At 52.0% G+C, this 23,995-nt stretch overlaps 1 protein-coding gene across 1 annotated transcript in view; it reads right to left on the bottom strand.

Annotated features, from left to right (window-relative positions):
• SH3RF1 (SH3 domain containing ring finger 1) overlaps positions 1 to 23,995 on the bottom strand; it is a 153,160-nt gene that overhangs the window by 50,164 nt on the left and 79,001 nt on the right. The window contains 2 exon segments of the mRNA XM_067040083.1: positions 748 to 843; positions 1,676 to 1,951. Coding sequence (XP_066896184.1) covers positions 748 to 843; positions 1,676 to 1,951 — 372 coding nt within the window.

Genomic DNA, 23,995 nt, shown 5'->3' with positions numbered 1-23,995 from the left:
GTGTTATTCTTTTAAAATAATACGTGTTACTTCACACATATTCCTAAAAAGACTTCGCTGAAGACTTTGCTGAATCGGGCTGGCCATACCTTTCCGAGTAAAGCTGGCTAAAGGGGGCAGCGTGGCCAGTCATTGCTGGGATGGGGTGAAGGCGGTGCATTGCTTATTTAACGTTTTCTGGAGGCTCCCGTGCAAATCACTGTCCCAGTTCTGAGGCGCGGGGCACATGGAAGAAACGCGTAAACAGACAGAAACACGCATCTCCCACCTCAGTCAGGCCCTTCGCCAGCCTCTGACCACACGGGTGCCGACAGAAAAGAACGGCTGCAGACAGCACAGGGGCCGGCAGGGAGCCCAGGGTCCCGCTCCACAGACACACCGATGCTCTTGGCAGGGGACAAAGTACAGAGTTCAAACGTTTCACAGTCTCCTGGCCCTCAGGAATTGTAGGGCAGGGCAGAGGAATTCCATCCCAGGATTTAGAACAGGTGCATTCCTGGGGCTTTGTGCTATGAGGGCTTTTTTTTTTTAATCGATTAGGTTTTTGCCTTTCTTTTCTTCCCCCTAGTTTTATCGAGGCATAAGGGACATGTAACACCGCATCAGTTTAAGGTGTGCAACAATGATGCGATGCGGGGACATACTGAGAAGAGATCCTGAGGACTTCTGGGTACTCACATCACACACTGAAGATGGGTTTGCTGAGCAGCACACGAACACGTCTGACGTTGCTACAGGCTGACTTACCTCGACATACGAGATTGGAAATATTCCTATCTTGTCGGCCAGCATGCCTTCAGCCCAGTTTTCATCCACCCGGCGGATCACAGTCAGAACGTCGTCCTGAAGAGACAACGACCGTTACTCCACCTGACGCCAGGACGCTCGCCACCTAATTTTCTTTTCAGCGCGGCACCCAAGTCCTAAGAGCGCCCGGATAAAAGTTCCATGACGCGTCTTCAGGATGTGAATGGAGGAAGCCGATGAACTGAATGGTAATTACCAGTCGGCCTGGCGTCCCCTTCGGACCAGACGGCTGTAAACTACCAGCCCCTCTACCGACGGGCTGACGGCTGATTCTGCTTAGACCCACAGATTGCAACCTCAAATCCCACCCAGGCCCCCTGGACCCCTGGTCCAGATGAACTTTCAGGCTCTTTTCACTTTTTCTCTGATAATACACCAAATACCCATTTAAGTGTGTGCACCCTACTGCTTCTCTTTACCAAAAAACAGAGCATTCTGCTCAAAACCCCAAAGCGTTTTATCAATTCAGTGGATACAGTCTTGCGTGCTTTTCAGCGAAGAAATTTTCATATAAAATAAGAAGTAATGATGTTTCACTTTGGCATCCATCATTCAGGGAATTAAATTCCCCGAGTGGCGCACGCACACCCCGAAACGTAGCTTAGAATTACATTTAGGCCCTAAACACGAAAATGATACCACAGAGCACATCAGCCAAAATTATCTGTCACAGGGAACAGCCTGTGTGCAAAACTACTGTCTCTGCGACTCTGAGAAGCCTGCTTCCAGATATTTTTAGACGCACAGTGAGAGAGTTCACATGAAACTATCCTATGCTTTTGCACAAGGAAACAGAGGCCATAGTCTACGCAGCCAGGTAGAGAGAGAAGAGCCGACAAGACAGAAGGCGATGTTGCTCTCACTTTACCTTTGCAAACGGAAGGCAATCTTTGTCGGCTTCCTTGTCTTTAACTTCGAAGTCATAAAGTGCTTTGCACTGAGGCGGGGGCTGAGGTAACGGTTTGATAATCTGCACGAAGTTGGTGGGGAAAAAGCCATGGACCCCGTTGACCTCCCCGTGGTACCAATTTTCATCCACTTGTCGCCGCAAAATGATGATGTCACCTTTGCTGAATTTAAGGTCCCCGGGCTCTTTGCCTTCGTAGTTGTATAATGCTTTGGCACACGGTAACTGAGGTATTCCCTGAAGGAAAGAGAAGAGTTTTAGTGAAAGAACGGTCCCCAAATGTCTGAAAGTTCAACTGTATTATCATGGTTGTTAAGTCAAGGTCAACTCCACACTCTGCCCTACAAAGAAAATCTCACATTAAAAAACTGTATATGTACGTGTCGCCAACAGCAAACAAAACAAACAGTAGACCATCTCCGGCCCCTGAGATGGCATTCTGTTCCTAAGGCTCATTTAGTGGGGCTTTTGCCTTATTTGGGGTTTTTAGTACATGGAAGTACAGCTGTGTCTGGCTTCCTGGCGTAAAACTCAAAAACTCATAAAAAACTTAATTTCCGCTATTAACTACTTTACTTAGTAGGATAAATGATAAGCACACACACACACACACAAAACCAGGAGGAAAAACTTAGAAGAACAATTCATTAATTTACTAACTGCTCTTAAGCTTGACAGATAAGAATCAGAGTTTGGCTTTTGGGGAAAACTTTTCCAACGGCTTTCACGGCGGGCGGTAGCGCTTTCTCCTTCGCGGACTCGAGGATGAGCGGGGGCCGACTCTGTGCCGGGGTCTGGAATGGCCATGAGTAGGTCAGTCCCCGCTGCCGGCCGCTCAGAGTTTATAACCCGCGATCACACAGACACAGCCTTCACAACCTACATACGATCACTCCCCTTTGCTCTTTCCTGCCTAGAGGGCACTGTCAGGCTGAGATGCTAACAGACGGGGCTCTGGATGTGACCACAACGCATTGTGGTTTTGTTTTGGTTTGTCGTTTTGCGGTACGCGGGCCTCTCACCGCTGTGGCCTCTCCCGTTGCGGTGCACAGGCTCCGGACGCGCAGGCGCAGCGGCCACGGCTCACGGGCCCAGCCGCTCCGCGGCACGTGGGATCTTCCCGGACCGGGGCGCGAACCCGCGTCCCCTGCATCGGCAGGCGGACTCCCAATCACTGCGCCACCAGGGAAGCAGTGCATTATGGTTTGAAATGACAGCATTAACACGTGCGTGTGTCCCCAGGCAATCTAATCACCCAATGGACTGGATACGTACGATCCTCCCTCTACGGTGGCACTGGAGGTGCCCTTCTTGAGCATTAGGTGTCACTTTAAGACGACCTCTGGCCTCTCCGGGTCACTGCCGCTTACCCCTGATTCAGAGGATAAACGGCACATCCCACATCCAAAGTAATTCACTGAAGGAGATTCCTGAGCTCCTGCTTTTTACGCAGTTACTCATTTATTCATCATCCGGGAAACATTTATCAAGCCTTCCCTTTTTTTCCCAGGTGGTGTGCGCGTGCTGAGGACTGAAAGAGGGACAGGCACAGCCGTTCCCCTTAAGGGACGAGGCTCGAGAAGTCATTAGGCCAGAGGGCGGGGACTGAGTGACCCGCGACGCAGGGACCGAGCTGCGACAGCGGCGGAGGGCAGAGGTCTGGGGGTGCAGTGTGTGGCAAACTGAAACACTTCCTGGACACGCGAGCCACATCTTCCAGGAGACAAGAGGAGCCAGCAGGAAAGCCGGAAAAGAAGAAAGAACGAGAAAAGCAGGGGCGCTGGGGGCAGCGCCGCAAAGGCGTGGGGCACGCGGGGCAGAGGCGCCGGCTTGGCCGAGAACGCGACGCCCGGGGGGCGGGGGGCGGGGATGTAAGCGCACACAGGCGGGCAGGCAGCTTACAGGGGCCCCGGGTGACAGGCTGAAGCGTCTCAACGGCTGTGTCCGCCAGGCAGCGCCAGGGCGGGGCGAACCCCGCCAGGCAGGCGAGTGCGGCCCGGGGGGGAGAAAGTGGGCAGGGGGTGGGCAGGCAGGGGGACGGCGGCGGGTTGTTTTTAAGCTTCTTTGAAGTCTCCTCCTGCCCCCGCGCCCTCCAGAAAAGTGCATCAAACCCCGATGGCAACAGAACTTCCTAACACAGTTCTGCAAAATTAGTTTAGCTTCTAGCAGAGATTCAGCGTCTGGCCAAACTTTTCTTGGTGAGGTATTCTTGCCTGGCGTCCGAGGAAGAGCGGCTGCTGCTGTCCACCGCTGCGGGCGGGGGGCCCGGCCAGCCTCGTCCGTGTCCTGCTGGGTTTGCTTATTACCAGGAGCTGCTCGAGCCTTCCAGAAGTCCCTGGAGCCCTCAAGGGCCCTCTGACCTTCGGACCCTGCTTCTCACGACACGACCCCCGTCACCCAGCCTTGACCGAACCTCGTCAACTGCTCCGCTGCGCCCTTCGGTTCCCCCGCAGGCCGCTGATGCCGCCCGGGCCTCTGAACCGGGGCCGCGGTCCTGCCGTGCCGGCCTCGGGGAAGGGTCGTAGGTCACGTCCCCCTCACAGAGGGGCCTCGCCATGTCCTCTACTCTACTGTGTGCTTCTGGGAGTCTGGTAGTCACAGTTCACCAATACTTCCTAAGACACACTGGAGGAAATGACAGTAAATAAACAAGCAGTAAACAGCGCGCGGAACGCAGCCGTCGGGACACGCCTGGCAGCCCGGCAGCCGGGACCCCAGCCCAGCTGCTCACTTGCTGTGTGACCCTGAGCAGGCGGACGTCTCTGGGCCTGATTTCATCTTCAGGGTGCCACGAGGACCAAGGGAAGTAAAGCGTGCAAACCGCTGCAAGCGGCCGGTGGGCAGACGCGCCATCACTGCCACCGGCCAGCGGGAAGGGCCGGTCACCGGGGACACAGGGCACCTGAAGACGCGCCCGTCTCTGCAGCTGGACGCTCCCCCTTTCGCACGAATTCACACGGCGCTGGCATTTCCAGAGCCCACTCGCTGTGTAGCAGCCCAAAGACTGCTCCTCCGAGGGAGGCCTCGGGGCTTCACGGGGGGCATTGCTGAAGCGCTCGTTTGTTTTCACCTTCTGGGTGAACAGAAGAAATTACAGACGCACCGACACGCCCTGTCTAGTAGGGGCGGCGTTCTGGGAGAGGCTGTATCTCACCCTGGCAGGGCCCGTGCAGGGAGCTGGAAGGCTGCGTGAATTAACTGAAGATCCCATTGCTGGCTCAGTGACGGGTAGCTCTGTGCACCATTAGGGCCTGTCCTCTTGCTTTTCTCCCCAGCTCGACTAGCTCTGTCTGGCCAGCCAAATGCAGCACCGAGACCCAGAACTGGCACTCAGGACAGCTCTGGACCGCTCCCTGGGGGGGCCCGTCGGATCCCCAGTGACCCACGGGACGGCTCTCTTCTCATGTGCTGGTGTGGCAGGGAAGGAATTTATTCCTCCGTAGATCATTTGCACGCGCCGGCGGCCTGACGGGCTTCCTAACCTTCCCATCAGAGCAAATCTCCTAAGTGTTCTTAAAATCATCCAACATTCTTAACACAAGGAGCAGCAAGAATAAAACTTCAGGGGACAGGGATGTGCGTTACGGTCAGCCCGGCTACATCCCTGACTGCGGCCGGAAACGCACCAACTCACACTGACTTGTGAATCGGGTTCTCCCGGCGACCGGGAGCCACAGAGAAGGAATCCCGGGGTCAACGGCCACCGAACCCACCAGCGGACACCCGGGCACCCGGCCCTCTCCTCTGCCGTGCTTTTCCAATTAAATTCCAAGAGGCTGAAAAGCCAGTTGTGTCAGACTTCCCCAAAGAGGGCTTCCTGTACGAAATAAAACGAACCCCACCCTGACTTCAAATCCAGTGCAGTGCACTGATCTTTTAAAAGACTGATCGCCACACAGATTGTGGGAGGTGAAGGATAAACGGTTACGCGACTGCGGAGCAATGAAGACTGCGTATCCCTCGTGCGACGTCTGAAGGATGAAGCCAGAACCACCGCCTGAGAGCCCAGGCCTGGTCTCGCAGGGAAACGTGCCTGGAAACTCAGGGCCCCTGGGTCACTGCCCCGCAAAGGCCTGGGAGTGGTGGCCTCGCCCAGCCCCTGGCTGCCGGGCCCTCGGCAGCCTTTCCAAACCGCGGCCCGGCCGAGGCCCCCGTATCTGCAGAGCTCACATTTCACTTGGCTGCATGTGAAAGGGAGGCTCAGAAGCCCAGAGGCTGCAGAGAACCCGGCACTGCGGCCAACCTCGCTCCGCAGCTGCCACTCGGGCCTCGGCAAAGAGCTGGGCAGTTCAGGCACTTTGAGGTTTGATAACGATTCTTAATCCAAAATACATTTCAGTAAACAGTGACTATTTTGCTCATGTTCAAAAGAGCCACTATGCCAGGGCACCAGTTCTACTTTTCTGGTAATTTTTGCTGCTCCATTATACACACAGGTATTTTACAGGGCATTAAAATCCCCACAAGACCGGCACACAAATATTTCTGATTCACTGCTTTACACTCCATTTCCGTACCATCGAGTGTGTTCCAATATATCTGGCAAAGCGCTGCTTGATGATGTAGCTGAGATCCTAACAGGTAAATAAAACGTTTGCTGCCAATTGATTTTACAGATGCTAAATGCCAGTGGCCAGATACACACGCAAGACAGCCTCTCTAGATTCAAACTCCTTCATGCATTTCTTACCGCTCCATTAAGTAAAAAAAGATTCAGAGACCTACTAAAAAGAACATCTACAAGATATGCTTGTCACAGGAAAGCCATAAAATGTGTATAATTTAATAGTTTAGTTGTATTTCAATTGGCATAAACTCTGGCTGGTTGCAACTTGACTTTCAAAACCTTTCCAGAAAGAACTGAGGCCCAAAGAAACAGCCAAATAGGAAGCACTAAGCACTGCACACAGAGTAACAAGTAGCAAAATGGTTTAGGAAAAGATTTTTTAAAAAATGTTCCTTGTACACAAAATACATGTTGGCTTTTCCCTACCCCCACAAAGTGAAATATCTCTCTGGACATAACAGCATTTCATTAAAATACTGATTCTTTAACAGTGAATAAGTCTTAAGTGCTGTTCTCAGAATCTCTGGGTTGGATTACCACTCAAATACGACTTGATCATCACTTGAACTGTTTCCACTTCAATATAACAAACATCCAAGATGCATGTTACAAGGTATTTTTCCAAGGCAATAGCAGAAGGGGGTGTGAATGCCATAATCCCACAAAAGCCCATCATTTTACTTGCTCTTCCCTTTAATATTTCTATGCGGACAGCACTCTGCTGGGGCATTTTAATCGGATCACCTTCTCAAGCCTCCACCTCCATTTGCCACATAACATTTTCCCATCAGACCGACTTCAACCATATCTACCAGCACTTGGAGGACAGCAGTTGCGAACAGACGGAAATGAAGGAAACCACGTTTTCTTCACTCACACTTATTCTTTTTTGTTCTTATTCTGCTAGGCCAGTGTCCCCTTCCCAGCCTCCAACCTTCTCCTCTGCCCAGACCTGGCCCCACCCGTCGTGGAACAGGGCTGCCTCTCCTGTGATCCCACCCTCCTCTCCTCCTGGAGCATCTCCTGACCAAGCAGCAATCAGCCAGGGACAGTTTCCAGCCTTGTTTTTGTTTTGTGTTGTTTTGCGGTACGCGGGCCTCTCGCTGCCGTGGCCTCTCCTGTTGCGGGGCACAGGCTCCGGACGCGCGGGCTCAGCGGCCACGGCTCACGGGCCCAGCCGCTCCGCGGCACGTGGGATCCTCCCGGACCGGGGCGCGAACCCGCGTCCCCCGCATCGGCAGGCGGACTCCCAACCACTGCGCCGCCAGGGAAGCCCTCCAGCCTTGTTTTAGTGGCATTAATGTTGTAGGGAAGGGTCGGGGAGAGAGAGAGAGATGGAAAAAAATCCCCAAAAAACTAAAGGTAAAAAGAGGGGAGATGAAGCAGCAGCTCTCTCACCCATTTCCCTGGACCGCGCTCTCACTGCTCCAGAGTCGAATGATGATACGTAACTGTCTACTTAACCAAAGACTTAACTAAACGTAAAGACATAACAAAGTCAGTTCGAGTCACGTGACTATGTTCAAACACCCGGGGAGAAAGTGAAGAGAAGAGTTTTCCAAACTTAAGAAAAACTGATACGAGACTCTGCTAACTGTTTCTCCAGGAACCATAATACTGAAGATCAATAAATACATCTGTGTGGGGTGCAGCCAGGCCCACCCCCCGTCCCCTGTCCTACTTGTCCAGGAGAGCCTGGGGGGACCCAGGGCACAGTGTCCTAGGCCGCGCTGTAGGGAAGACGGGGGCCAAAGGGAAAGACCCGTATTTAGGGGATTAAAACCCCTAAGGATTAGGGAGGGAAGGAGAGAACCAAAGGGACACAACAGCAGCAGCGGGAGTAATTCTGGAAGCGTGGGCCTGGCCACACCACCTGCGTCTCTGGCATCTGAAGATGACCCCAGTTACCCTCCTCCATCAGAGTAACGTCCTAAACCATGACTTTCACGGCCCTCCGTCTGGACGCTTTCACGTCACATTCTCCACCCTCAGCGAGCGAAGCAGTCTGCTTTCGTCCCCTCCGGCCTCAAACGTGCCACGCCTCCTGGCTACTGCCTGCCTGTCTGCATCCCCCCGCAAGATTCCTAGGCTGAAACCCTACCCCCCACAAAGGTGACGGTGCAGAGGTGACGGTGCGGAGGTGACGGTGCGGAGGTGAGTGCTTAGGTCAAGAGGGTGGAGCCCTCGAGAGCGGGATCAGTGCCCTAATGAAAGAGGCCCAGAGAGGTCCCTCATCCCTTCTGCCCTGTGAGGACACGGTGAAAGGTACCAGCTGGGGGCCCGGGAGGGGGCCTCCACCAGACACCCGATCCTGGACTTCCCAGCCGCTGGAACAGCGAGAAGTCATTTCTACTGTTTACAAGCTGCCCGGTCCGTGGTCTTTTATGAGAGCGGCCCGAAAGAAAGGACCGAGACGGCCCTCCACCGGAGGCCACAGGGCAGCCCCCCTCAACCCCACCTTCCTACCCAGAGGGTCCCCAGCACCTGGACACGTGCTTAGTTGACAAGGAGGTCGGGTTTCTCCCACTTACATTTTCTGTCTGGGCCGGATGCCTCTGTCGTTTGGAATCAGACGCAAATAAGACCAAGTTCAGGGTGCAGGTCAACAGGAGGGACCGTTTCCCAGACGCAGAAGCCACGCCTGCTTTAGGATCAGAGGGGGTGCGGCAGCCTCCGTGGGGAGGACACCCCCCGCCCCTGGGCTGGAGAAGGGGCCGCTCATCCTGCACCCGGACACACGGTTCACTCACACCCACCCGTCGCCCGGCCCGAGACTGCGGCACCTGTGCCCCCGAGACGCACGTGGCCACCTCTCGTCGTGAGCACCCGCCGCGGTGCCTGTGACCGCACCCCTGCCAGATGAATACGTGAGACAGTGAACGTCATCGCTCGTGGGCTGAGCGCTGAAGCGTGTATGGCAAAGTGGGAAAATCCACAGCCAAAGGAGAAGCCGCCTAGAAGGCGATTCTACAGTGGGTCAGGCTCGCCGGCTGTGAGCGCCACGCGTGCGTCGTGTTGCTTGGGGACAGCTACCCACCCTTGTGCACTGTCCTGAGAACCTCCTCTGGGGCACAGTGCAAGGTAGACACAGGGGAACAGCAAGGGGAAGGAGGCCTGTTGCTCCCCGTCCCCAGGGGCTGCCGGGGAGCCCGGCACGCAGCCAGGGGCACGAGGAGAACCTGGAGACGCACGAGCCGCCGCCACTCCCTGGTGTCCACTTCAGCGTGTGCTAGAGACACAGCTAAGGACACGACATGCCCTGCAAGAGGGCAGCTGACGGCTTTGGGCTGAGTGAATTGGCGTTTGAAAAATGCGAAGCGAAGTCTGCAGCACACCACGGCTAACAAGTCTCTTCCCTACAGACTCTTTTGGTGGTTATAAGCAAACAGTCACACAGCTGATATATATAGCTTTTTTTTCCCTTGGATGGCCTTTAAACCGGGAGTGTACAACTGAGAGACAAACCATTAAAGAAAACAAATCTTATGGATGTTTCCAAGGGCAGAGAGCTCTTGAGAATGCAGTCGCTGAACTAAAATGCAGGAAATTCATGTCACTCATTGCCCTGAATATTAGTTTCTCTGTTTCGTCACATTTAATAATTATGATAATATTTTGCAGAGAGCAGGAAAATTTATTGGGAAAATTTGCTGCAGTAACTTGAGCTGCCGTCTTGAGGATTCACGGCAGGATGAGGGACACTTCCTGGTGAAGAGTCAACTTTCTATCTATTTGGGAGACAGCTGGACTCCTGGCAAGGCCCCTGCCCCAGCCCTGCCCAAACCTCCCACATGCCAGTGGAGTCGTGGGGAAGAACGGCCCTGCATGAGGGGCTCTGCACAGCCCCCATCCAACCCTCACAGAAACCCAGGGAGGTAGGGAGAGCCAGAAACATGGCGGGGGCAGGTTTTCATACTAAACGAGAAGGTCAGGTGAGATCTCTGGTTCAACTGCCTGGTTTAGATGTTTGTGTCCAGTGTTTTCGCTGATGCAGTGGAGAGAGACGTTCACGTAATTTAAACATGACACTAAACGTGAAAGACAGTTCATAGTTTCAGAACTGAAACAACACAGGAATAGACCCACGCATATACGGAGAATGAGACGACAGTGTCAAGGCAATTCAACGGGGGAAAAGAAAGTCTTCTCAACAATGGATCTGGAACACTTAGCGGCCTGTGGAGGAAAAACGCATGTTGATCCCTACCTCACATCACATACAAAAAGTAACTTGAGACGGATCCCAGAATCGAGTGTAAAATCTAAAACTGTATACGTTTCCTAGGAGAACGCACAGGATACTATCTTAGCGATGAGGCAGACCTCCCTCACCTCCCCCGCCCCAAATCTTCATGAACCATAAAACTTTATAAATGGAACTTCATCAAAACTGAAAAATTCTGTCCATCCAAAAAGACAATTTAGAAAATAAAAATGCATGCTACATATGGGGGAAAATATTTATAATACATATACATGACAAAGGACCTTAATTCAGAAATATAAAGAACTGCAAATAGACAACAAACACAATTGAAAAACAGGTAAAAGATTTGAACAGACACTTGGAACAGGAAGCATACAGGTACTCAACATCCTCAGTCATCAGGGAAATATAAAATAAAACTACAATGACATATTATTTCACACCCATCAGAGTGATTAAAATTAAAAAGACTGACAACAGAAAAGGTTGTCAATATCACAGAATGAACACCTCGCACAGGCTGAGTCTAAAATGATACAAGCACTCTGGAAAACTGCTCGACCGTGTCTTATAAAGTTACAAACACACCTACTCACAACCCAACAATTCCAGTCCTGGGTGTTAATCCAAGAGATGAAGACACGTCCACATCAAGAGCCACACAGAAATGCTCCCTGCAGAACTATTCACAACACCCCAAACCAAAAACCCAAACGTCCATCTGCGAGACATGAGCACTGGACTTCTCAGCTATTTAAAGCAGATAAAGAACAACTCAGTGATGCGGACAAGTGGGAAATCAGAATAAACATGTATCGGAGTAAATACATGCAAATTACATCTATATGACTTCCACAATAGGTAAAGCTAACCTACTGGAAATAAACCCTCACAGGGCGTGAGGAACTTCCCGAGATTACAGAGGCATTCTATGGACCTTGACATGGATGTAGGCTATCCAGGCGTAGACATGTGTCACAACTCAGTAATTCCACACGTAAGGATTTCTACACTGTAATTCACAGAAGGTAAATTTTACCTCAATATTAAAATGTTTAAAAAATAACCAGCATTTCCACTGAGGGAAATACTTAGAAATGACCACCTATGCCAGATACACGGCTACGTACGCACGTGGGGGAAAAGGCCCACTAGCCTCACAGTGAGTAACAAGCCACACTGGCCATCAGGAGAACGGAAGAACTGGGAGAACAAGAAACCCAGTCCAGAAGCAGAGGCCGGGGCCCAGCGGGAAGGAAGCCCATCACCGAGGCACGGAGGAAAGTGTCCGCTGTCATCTGACCCCACACCAGCACGGGGGGCCTCTCACCAGATGGCTAGGAATCCATCAACTAGGGATCCAGCTTGAACCCCACAAACAAAAGGAACACACAACTGCAGCGTTCTTGGTGGGGAGAGAGAGGTACAGATGATTTTGCCTACATCTCAACTATTCTTTTTTTTCCTATAAATTTATTTATTTTATTTATTTATTTGTGGCTGCGTTGGGTCTGCGTTGCTGCGCGCGGGCTTTCTCTAGTTGTGGCGAGCGGGGGCTACTCTTGGTTGCGGTGCGCGGGCTTCTCATTACGGTGGCTTCTCTTGTGCGGAGCACGGGCTCTAGGCGCGCGGGTTCAGTAGCCGTGGCTCACGGGCTCTAGAGCAGAGGCTCAGTGGTTGTGGCGCACGGGCTTAGTTGCTCCGAAGCACGTGGAATCTTCCCGGACCAGGGATCGAACCTGTGTCCCATACATTGGCAGGAGGATTCTTAACCACTGTGCCACCGGCGAAGCCCCTCAACTATTCTCCAAAATATTATACATAATATTTGAAGATACTATGACAGACGAGCTGCAGAAGCCGAGATGTATCCGTGGGGCAGTCGGTCTTCCAATACAACAGAAAAGTCTCACACAGGGAGAGTAAGTCGGCTCCGTATTCACTGAAGAAAGCACACAGGCTAACACAGATGCATGCATTATTTATGTGGGATGAAAGAGTGTCCTGACAGCGAGGGCTGTTAAATATTGCAATGGCTTATGACACCTCTGTCACTGGAGACTCTGAAAAATCCGACCTTCTCACGAGGTGGGTTCTGCCCAAAGGCAAAGGAAGAGATGATGACTTAGGATCTCTATGACTTCTGAGCCACCAGACCATTCGAAAGGCTGCTTTTATTCCTGATGTTTCTGCCCGCCTGTTTCTTAGGGGCGGAATCTCCAGGATGAGGAGCAGGCGGTGGACACCGGGGACACGTTTGGGAAGAAGACATCTGGGAATGAGAAGGAGCTGTAGGACCCGAGTGCAGGGGCCTCGACGGCCCGGGGTCCAGGTCGCAGGAAAGCAGAGGCAGCTCGGCCGTGGGCCGCACAGCACGCGGCCCCTCCTCTCACGGCCTTCGCTTTCCGCGAAAAAGTAACACGTAACCCGAGTGTCACCGTCACTGCTCCCGGAAGGACCGCTCTGGCGGCCGATGGCGCGTGAAGACGGCGCGTAGCCGCAGAGCGCGGACACCCTCTCAAGGAAACCATCTATTATACGGACAGAGAGCTGACCCTGCGAACCCAGAGGGTGCAGTCAACGTCTTTAAGAAGCAAACAAACAAACCCTACCTAGGCGCATATGCTTTGGGATTTTGGCTTTCAAAAAGCATTAAAAGTACGATCTTACGGCCCTTTCAGCTAAGCTCTTTCACCTCTGATTAAGTCTGTTGTAAAAAGATGCTTGAAAACTACTTGAGAATATTCTGTGAGTAAAATGAGTGTTACTGAAAAACAGTAACTGCCTTTATTCCCTACTTTCTCCAAATATTTGACTATGTAAGAGGAAGAGAAATATCATTTGAAATGAATAATTTTACCATTAGATAATTATTTTGAAACAAGCAATTTTACTGACACTCCCTCAAAAAAAGAAAAGAAAAAAACAAACAGTAATCCAATTCAAGTATATTGATCTCCAAAAATAAGAAATAAGAGAAACTTAAGGGGAAAGATTTACTAACTAAGCCACTCCTGACAAGCCCAAATCTAACTCTTCTATCTGTTTCGAAATAACTAAACAGTAGGATATGAATTACAGGTATTTTTAACCAAAATGAACCATTAATCAATAGATATATAATTTTTTATATTTCTAGATGATTAAACATCTAGCAGTGAATATAAAATTAAGCAAGACTACTTGTAATAAGCATTTAATATATATGGCATAAAAAGATAACAGATCATTCTAACTGCATTCATAAAAATAATTTGAGATAATGAGAATATGGATCATTAGAGATGGCTATGGCAACAGATTAATTATAGTTAAAAATCTAATAATGTAATATACTACATCTATATACTTCTTAAATTTATCTTACTGACATAGAGTTGATTTTTACTGTATAGCAGAGTGATTAATTTCTATATATATTGTATATATATATTGTGTGTGTGTATATATATATATACACACACACACACAACCTTTTTCATACATCTATATGCTTTTTCAAAAGTTGTTTAACTAGGGCTTCCCTGGTGGCGCAGTGGGTGAGAGTCCGCCTGCCGATGCAGGGGACGCGGGTTCGTGCCCCGGTCCGGGAAGATCCCACGTGCCGCAGAGCGGCTGGGCCCGTGAGCCGTGGCCGCTGGGCCTGCGCGTCCAGAGCCTGTGCTCTGCAACGGGAGAGGCCACAGTGGTGAGAGGCCCGCGTACCACAAAATAAAATAAAATAAAAGTTGTTTAACTAAATGTTTCTTTGGGCAAAGCAACCAGGTTTTCACGTCCACCAGGCCGTGAGCCCCCTGAGGTCGGGGCCAGGTCTCACCTTCACATACTCACAGCCGACCGGGCTGCCCAAAATCAACCCGTTAGATTTCACTCCATCTTACAGAGATCCACCAGATTAATCGTCTTAAAAAATAGCTTTTGTCAGATTACCTGTCTGATCATCCTTTTTCTAATTCCCTTTGTAGCAAACTCAGTTCAAACCCCTCTCTTTGGCACTTAAGACCCCAAACGATTATCTCAAATACCTCACCCTCCTTCTCAACAAGTATCCAGTATTCTAACCACACTAGAGCCCCCTCTAGTTCCCCTAATACGGTCTCTCTTTCCCAAGCCCTGGGACTTTTCTCCAACATTCTCTCCACCTAACGGGCTCTCTTCCAAAGACCACCTGTCAGAAGCCTATGCACCTTGCAGTACACAACTCAAACACCACACTGTCCGACCTCTTCCTTATTCCTTAATACAGATGCATCTTCTCTGTCTGGTGGACCCCACAGGGTTTTGCCTATAGCTCTCTGTTGGCTTTACTGCACCTTTAAAATATGCATTTGAGATCTTAACTGATAACAGTACAGAGACTGAAAACGCCTTGAGGGCAGGGACGGTCTCTGATGCCTTCCTGAGTCACCTGCAGGGTCCAGCACTGGGCCCTATTCACAGTAAGCGCATTTACTGAAACGACTAGGTCCCTCCCTCCTCCAGGCACCCCTTCCCACCTGCCACACAAACCTAAGAGAGAAGAGGACGTTCCCTCACCTGCCGCCGCCCCGCACCCTGCGTCCGAGGTGGCAGCTTGCGTCTGGTGTCCTACAACCAGGAACTCCGCGGTGGAAGTCAGTGGGACAGCCTGGGTGCCATCTGCCGATACGTACCAACCAAACGGAAGTCAGGGCACCGAGACCGGCTCCTGTTTGTATTCATGGTTATTTTACCTGATCCAGGCACGGAAATCAAAAGAAGAGACGCTGTAAATCAGTGGTGTGCAGTGCTGGTTAAACACATGCGTTTAGCTGCCTGAGTGGCCTCCCACCAAGGTCATACTGAATTTACTAGAAGTTGTTTTTCTTTAAGTAAACTATAGCAGTTCTAAAAAAGAGGGAAAACATCCATTAGCATACCAGAAAATTTTAGGAACTTCGAGAAGAATGAAAGCAAGTGAAATCAGAAAAGTTTCACTAGCTGGAGTGGAAAATGTATAAGGCAGGGCTGACAGCCAAGATGATGGCCCTCCCTGTGGAGTCAAGGGTATGTCCCCAAACAGAGGGAGGGGGGCTAGGAGAGATGAAGGAGAGCTCTACAAAGCCCCGTATCCGCAAAGAAGGAAGACAGGCCATAAGGGGAAGGAGCATCACGAAAGAAATACAGGAATGGAAAAAAAGGTTTTCATGCACTGAAGACACTCAAGATCTCAGCTACAACAGTTTCACGAAGTACGGGGCAGGGTTAGTAAGGGTAACAAAGATTCATACTCAGACACAGCTTATCGCACTTCAGGACTTCAAAGACACTGAAAAAATTCTAAAAGACTTAGGGCAAAAGAGTTGATCACTGCAGAACTAAAATCTGACTTCCTGGCAGCAGTACTGGATAAGAGGACAGCAGAGCAACAATGCCTTTTAACTTCTAAGGGAACATGATTTAGAAAATCTTAGCGAGCTAACCTGTTACTTGTATGTGTGGACAAAAGAGACATCTTTGAACTCACGAAATCTCAGAAGGCTTATGCCCTGTGCATTTCAAAGGAAAAAAAAAATTACTGGAGGAGGTACCTCCCATCCGACGCCTGGGATCCACCCTCCAACAGAAGACTCCTAGAGAGATCACATTTGATGCAAGAAACGTGACGGGCCCGTATGATCGAAGATGGAAAACAAATGTACAGAGGACCCACCGGACTTAGGAGCTGGACCCATCCCACCCGCAGCGGGGGGGGGGGGGGGCCCAGGACCCCTGACACAGGTTACATGTCCTCCCTCATGGATTCGGACCCACTGCAGTGACGAATGGTTATATAGTCGTGATACCGCAAATGCTGTTGTTTTGTAATCCATCTCCACACACAGCAAAGAAGAATTAATTATAGCTACAGAAGGGAATGTAACAAACTCTGATGATATAAAAAGTCATATGCTGAACAAAAACCAGGACTTCGGGAGGAGGAAGTGGGAGGTGGAGGAAGAAATCTACATTTTATCACCGGGCATCTGGAATTGATACTAAGGCTAAGCAACGAAGAAATGGAAACACTGCTTGAGGTTGTGAAGGTAACCAGCAAAAGGACTACAGAAGAGAAAACAGTGTACGCACCTACCCCCGGGAAGCTGGACTAGCTATGAAAGGATAGATACTTGTGTTTTTTATTTTAGGCTCTTCTGTGTGGTTGCATATTTTCTACCATGAATAAAAAAATAAAAGGCATAAGAAAAAGGAATGCAGTGTGCCCCTATTATTTTTCTTCACCAACCACATGTAGCCTTTAAAAGGAAATGGAAAGAAGAAAAGCTACGTAAACCCTAAATACCCCCCACCCCACCCCCTACCGCCAGCCCCAGGCCTGCCCCACGTAAACGGCCAAGACCTGCTGGTTTATACACTGATGTCTCCCCAAAGTGACATCAGCCACAACCTCTCCCTGGGCGCCCGCCTCTCCCGCCTCCCTGCTGAGTGTCTAACGGGTGCCCCCAAGTTTGCAGGTAGACCCCTTGCTCTCCGCCAGCGTTTCCCGCCTGGGATCCCTGAGCCGCTTGGGCCCAAAGATCCTCCACCACGATGCCTCTGCTGCTGCCCCCGACACCCCACCCGTCAGCAAGCCTGGGGCTCTGCCTTCAGACTCCACCGCGAGCCAGGGCGCTCGGCGCCACTCCCAGCGCCACCGGCCTAAGTCAAGACGACACTCGCTCTGACGGCCGCTCGCGAACGCCCGGAGCCTGCTGCCCACGCTGTCCTGCCTGGTAGCCTCCCCGAGGTCTCCCTGACTCCCGCTGAAAACCACATACGAACGCCCTCCCACCAGCACGCTTTCCACGCCCGGCCCTGCTCACCTCTCTGGCTCTCCCCAGCCCCGGCCGGCCCCCGCCTGGCGCCCCCCGGGCTCTTCCGCCCCAACCCCCGCGTGCCTGCCTCTCCCCCCGGGCCCACCCCAGGGGCGCCCTCCCGCCACCCTCTCGCCTGGCTCCTTCCACCCGCCCCCATTCACCACGTCTCAAGCTATACTGCTTCCTCACCCACCGGCTAGTCAGCTCTAAAGACAGCGCGTTGTCTTGTTCGAGCTAGGCTGGCAGGCCTGTGTCCGTACCAGGCGAGCTGTGGGCACCCGGTGCACGCTAGCTTTTATGGACAAAACGCTGGTGTCCTCCTCAAAATTCATGTGCTGAAGCCCTCATGCCCGGCGTGAGGGGGTCTGGAGGAGGGGCCTTTGGGAGGCGACAGGTTTGGATGAGGTCACAAGGGTGGGGTTCCCGTGATGGGATTAGAGCTCTTATAAGAGGAGATGCCAGAGAGCTTGCCCTCTCTTCCTCTCCCCACACACGGGCACCAAGGAGATCATGTGAGCAGCAGGAAGGCAGCCGCCTGCAAGCCAGGAAGACTCTGTTCCCGCCAAGACGGAAGCTTCCAGAACCCCCAGCCTCCACAACTGCTGTGGGGGCCACCCAGTCTGTGGTACTTCGCTAGAGCAGCCCGAACAGAGGAAGACACTGGTGAAATGAGCGAACGCGTCGTCAGAGAGAAACCGGGATGGAGAAGGCTGGGATGTGCCCCAGAGCCCTGACCCGCCCATCCTTTGGGGTGGCCAGCATCTGTGTCGATGCTTTGACTGGAGGTGCTGAGCGTGTGATGGATTTGTTGCGACACACACCCGGCAGGGAGGGCCAGCCAATAGGCTGGACGACAGAAAGATTTTCACCGATGATCAGTGTGTGGGCCAAACCAAGCAACTGTGTTTACCAGAACGCGCGTAAATTTGTGTATTTCATCGTTTAAAACCACTCGCACAGGTACCGGAAACTGCAGAAGAGCTGCGTGAACAGCAGACTGCAGGAAAAAGACTCAAGGGCTGTGCTCTCGGCTGGCGGCAAAGTGAGCCACCAGTACCACGTCGATGTTAAGCAGGACATTAGTCTGCATGAGTGAGACGCCGGTGACAATCGGGGAGGGCCGGTCCTTCCACGGCTGGCTCATCGATGGCATGGGGGAGGCCGGCCGGTTCTGTGTATCCCCGTTTAACGGGAGTATCAGGCACACGATCTCTAAACACACAAGGAGAGTGGTCTAGAAACCACGTTAGAAGGACTTAACTTGGGGGGAAAAAAGTAGGAAGGGAAGGTGGCAACCGGAGTAGCTGAGCGCTGACAGCGTGCGGCGCACACACTCACACGCGCAGCAGCCGGCGCGGCGGCACAATCGCTACGACTCCCGCCGCACCGCTGCAGAAACCGAGGCGGCGCCCTGGTGACCGGTGCGCTGTGACCCCAAAGCTCACGCGCTCACATCAGGACGGAGCTTTCGAGAACTCGACCACTTGATGCAACAGAGAGATATGAGACTTATTCTTTTATTTTTATTATTTTTTTTTTTCTGCGGTACATAGGCCTCTCTCACTGCTGTGGCCTCTCCGGTTGCGGAGCACAGGCTCCGGACGCGCAGGCGCAGCGGCCACGGCTCACGGGCCCAGCCGCTCCGCGGCACGTGGGATCCTCCCGGACCGGGGCTTGAATCCGCCTCCCCCGCATCGGCAGGCGGACTCTCAACCACTGCGCCACCAGGGAAGCCCTTGATGTGGACTCTTGGCCAGCACCTTGAAGAACGTCCGCGAAGATGGTTTCCAAGCTCTTGCAAAGGGCATCAGTGACTCTGAAGAGCCAGCCCAGGTCCCGAAAAACACATGGTGTCAGGCGGTTTTCACCTCCTTTTCCGACAGGACTATCCGACTGGCAAACATGTAAGTGAGGTTGGTGATGACGGCCCACAGTCCAGGAAGGACTCACTCCAGGGCCATGAGGATGAGGGAAGAGGCAGGTCTCACTGGCTGCTTTTTTTTTTTTTTCCCGTACGCGGGCCTCTCACTGCTGTGGCGTCTCCCGTTGCGGAGCACAGGCTCCGGACGCGCAGGCTCAGCGGCCACGGCTCACGGGCCCAGCCGCTCCGCGGCACGTGGGATCTTCCCGGACCGGGGCACGAACCCGCGTCCCCTGCATCGGCAGGCGGACTCTCAACCACCGCGCCACCAGGGGAGCCCAGAGACTTATTCTTTATAGTAAGATATTCCTTATAGTTCCCAGGCCTAAAACTAGAACCACAAAGGGACATCACGATGGGCCAAGCTCCCTGGCAGTGGAAGGAAGGACGTCCCCAGCGGCGGCTCCCGCTCAGCAGCAGGGACTCAGGCGAGGGCTCAGGCGGAGGCTGCCCGCCCATCAGCATCCGGCCCCGAAAGCGCTCTGGGCTCCTCTCAGCACTAGTCTTCAGCGAGCCACGCCTCCTTTTCCGTCCAAAGAGCTACTCCAAACCCACCAAAAAGGACACTGGTCATTTTTCCAGCTCTTCACAGTGCTGTTAGCCAGGTGCACTGTAAAGGACAACAAGCCATGTCTAAGTACAGCACCTGTCTGTCACTTGGTTATTATGAGACGAGGGTGTTTAGTTATTATGGGACAAGGGATGTCAGCCGTCCTATGTCACCCTGCGCCAGCCACCTGGTGGACACAGATGCTCTCTGCTCATCTCTTTGTCCTCCCATTTCAAATTCTTTTGGAAAACAGATCTTTTATTAAAGATTTCCTCAGCCTGTACGCTACAGATCTCTATAAACACCTACGTGGACCAAAGAGACATTTTTCATCCTCTAATTACATAAGGAGATATAAACAAAACAAAAGACAGCATTTGCAAGAACAAAAACAGAGTTATCAAGTCAAGCACTGAAAGATCTCCACACTGATCTTAACAAACAATAAATCTGTAAATGCAAGGAAAGTTTATGAAATAAACATGAAAGAACACTCATAATCCACTGTATATGTCCATATCACTAAGAGGATTACTCCAATATCAGCTACTTTACATGTTAATAATTTTATAATGAGGCACATTTTAACTGTGTTAACTGTTTAATCTACTATTTTAAAAGTAAACTACATATTCAAATGTTTTAAAATAACTCTGTATTTTCAAGTTGCTTACATATATGGAGACCAGTTTCCACAGAGGTAAGGGAGGAGAAGGCAGAGGAAAAACCCTAAACATATAGTTCACTGAGACAGTTCCCTGCGTGACTGAATAGAAAGCATTCCGTGTGTACGTATGGGCTGAACACACATCCAGACAGATACTAAGTTGACGGGTAAAGGTTGCTAAAGCCTTGGTTCTCACAGATGGGGTCCTTGAGAGTTAAACAAATTTTAGAAACACTGAGCCTGACCCCTGTTTTGAGACACAGAATCACAGGGTGCTGGGGCTGGAAGGAACCTGCAAGATTATTTAGCCCAACTCTGCCACGTCACGACAAAAAAGGTGACGCTTATCTCAACATCACGCAGCTGTTCAGTGCCAAAGCCAGGACCCTAAAACCCGAGAAGATGTGATTTCATGGGGCCAAAGACACTTGGCAAGTGTGATGCAGTTAAGAGCCTTCGGACGGGGTGCTTAATCCTGGACCGAGCGGGCTGAATGTAATCACAGGGTAATTAGAATCAGAAGCACCCCGGCTGCGTTGGGAGTCAGAGGCGGCCGTGCTCACGGTGAACCCTGCCGCTGTGGACGCGTCGCGAGCTGGGAAGGTGGAGGAGGGTCCCGGTCCAGGCCCACGCCGCCCCCAGACAGTGGAAGCGGCGGGAAACTCTCTGGGAGCGTCGGGAGAGCGCCCAGCCTTGCCGTCGCTGCAGTGTCCGCCCGGGGAGACTCACGGGGCCTCCGAGCTACCGAATTGTAAGAACACAGATCTGTGTTGCTTTAAGCCACTAGGTTTGTGGTGATTTGTCACAGGAGCCCTGGGAGACTAACTCACCACGCGAATCCGTAGCCACCACTCGCGCCCCCGGGCCAGTCCGAGGTCCAAGGCCACAGGGGACTGGCCTGGCCTCCCGTCACGTCCGTCTGTGCTCGGGTCACACGAGGATACCGGGGCGGCGCTGCACGGCTCGGGCCGGGAGAGCAGGCTGCAGGGGGCCCAGGCCAGACAGCCCCGCACAGACGCTGGGCAAGGCCATTCCCTGTGTACTTGAGCTCATTCTTGGAACTACATTTGCTTCCAAGTGAGATACAATGTACTGTGAAGAGCTTTTACAGCGTTCTATGTGAAACGGCTGGTTGGACTTTCCCCAAAGCGTCTTTTGTCAGAACTCCGTATTTTTTCCCTAAAACACATTCTTCCCGCTGAGTCACACCAGAAGCCTTGGTGGTGACGACAGATCACCTCTCGAACGCAAAGCCCTTCGATTCCCGCACGCACGGCGGGCCAAGCGCCAAAGCGGAGCGCCCAGGCGGCCAGAAGTGGCCCTTTCCTTCCAACATCCGACCCGGTGCAGCTCGGTCTGGGACGGGGTTGTCCACGAAGAACCAGGCAGTGAGGCGAAAAGAATCAAACTGCACGCCTGCCGAGGAGAAAAGCATGCCGACCGGGCCTCCCAAGGCTCGGATCCGCTCGTGTACATACTGAGCCTCCACCTCCGCGCTGTGGGCATCGCCCAGCCAGCCAGCAACCGTGGTAGCAGGGCGCGCCACCCGCCGCACAACTGCGGACGCTGCCGACCACTGCCCAGGTCACGGCCTCCCAGCAGAGTCAGGGGGCGCCGGGTGCTTGGGGCTCCTCTGACCCGCACGGTCCAGCCCCCAGCCTCTCCCCTACCCCATTTCTTTTGTTTTTATTTACTTGGTTCAGCCTTTGGTTGTCGCCTACTCAAGTGAATAAGATTCAGCAAAAGCACCTCAAATACACCCTGCGATCGATCGGGAATCGATCGGGAAACACTAATTTACATCAGATTCGTGCGCATTGAAAACAAACTCACTTGACTCTTCCCCTCAGTAAATTTTAACAGAACCACTGGCCCCTCCCCCCCAAACAACTGAAACCCAACGCTTTCAGGCACTTTTAATCCTCAGTTTCTTACCCTCTCATGTCAACAAACAAACAATTTAAACAAATCTTCCAATGGCGGGCATTCTCCTCACCAGCTCAAGAGTCTCACCTGCCCGCGACCCTGCCTCCTCGGTCTTCAATCCCGCGCTCACCCCAGGGAACTGAGGGGGTTGCACCCTTTCCTGGGTGAAGTCAATCAAATCTGAAAGGAGCCCACCAAGGCGCTCGGGGAAAGCGCCGCCCTCTGCGGGAGGGCTCGGTCCTCCCCCTGGGACGCAGGGTGCTTCTCTACAACTGTCTGCGACCACGGTCCCGCACCCCTCCCATCTGGGAGGGCGTTCAGAGATCACCTCTTCTACTCCTCTTGTTTCACAGAAGAAACACAAGCGCGGTGTCTTTTCTACCCTGTTGCAATTCAGCCACAAACCCCTACTACTTGGAGCCTCCCAGGCTGGGCCGGAAACTGCGCTGCGGCCCCGGCTCCATCCTGGGAGCCACGCTGAAGATAATGGCTTTTCGGGGAAATTCATCCTCTTCCCTTCCTCCCTGATCTGCCTGGTACCCTGTCTTCTCCCTGTTCCCCACCTGTATCCCACATCCAAAATTATCTTCACTAGCATTCCCTTTAGACAAACCTTTTAACAGAGAACTCATTAATCAAGATTGATGAGATCTTTTAGGTACCAAAGAAATTGAACTAACGGTGAAATCTGAGGCACCCTGACGATGTCTGAGTGTGTAAGAGGCCCTGTCGCGGCTCTCTTCCATCTATAGCACGTGGACAGCTATCTATCGTACTCTCGTAAATTTAACTACTGATGTCATTCAGTTTTTATTCTTTTTTTTAAACAGAGATCTCAAGTTGATGACTTCCATTTCATTTCATTTTGTTTTATTTTTTTGGCCGTGCCACACAGCTCGCGGGATTCTTAGTTCCCTGACCGGGGATCAAACCCCGATCCTGGAAGTGAAAGCACCGAGTCTTAACCACTGGACCACCAGGGAATTCCCCCAATTTTTGTTCTTAATTTCATTTTATCGTGGTAGGACAACTTCACATGAGATCTACCCTGTTAACACACTTTCAAGCACACACTGCAGTCCTGATAAAAAGGGCACAGTCTATTTAGCAGCTCCAGAACCACCATCCTTCCTGCATCACTGAGACCGTGCGCCCTTAAACCCACGCCCTTGCCCACTCGGTCCTTTCGAAACTCTGCGGCCGTGGTCCACTCACTCCCATTCTTCTATGACTGTGGTGCCAAAGAAGAGGGCACGGAGACCAGCGCGAGACCACGACCCCAGGGACCTCAAGGTCACCCAGCTGGTCGGTCCTTCCTGCAAGTGGCCTTGGGGCCTAAGTGAGGCCACCTCTCCACTCAGCTCTCCAGCCATCTTCCTGACCGAGTTTTTCAAACTCAAACTTAAGCTCCACGGTCTGACAACATTCGTTAGATATTTACAACCCCACCACGCTCCAAATCCTCTTACTGGGCTTCAACTTTCCTTACGGTACTCACCGTCCACTGCATGTCTATCTATACACCTACAATACTCTGTGACGTATCTATTTTTGCTGTCTGCTGTGTCTCATCTATTAAAAGGAGGAGGAGAGGGACCATATTGTTTTACCTATCGCTGTATCCCCAG

Source organism: Kogia breviceps, chromosome 8, assembly GCF_026419965.1.
Source record: "Kogia breviceps isolate mKogBre1 chromosome 8, mKogBre1 haplotype 1, whole genome shotgun sequence".
NCBI lineage: Eukaryota > Metazoa > Chordata > Mammalia > Artiodactyla > Physeteridae > Kogia > Kogia breviceps.
The sequence above is the reverse complement of the archived record's forward strand: the minus strand, read 5'-3'. Positions and strand labels throughout refer to the sequence as shown.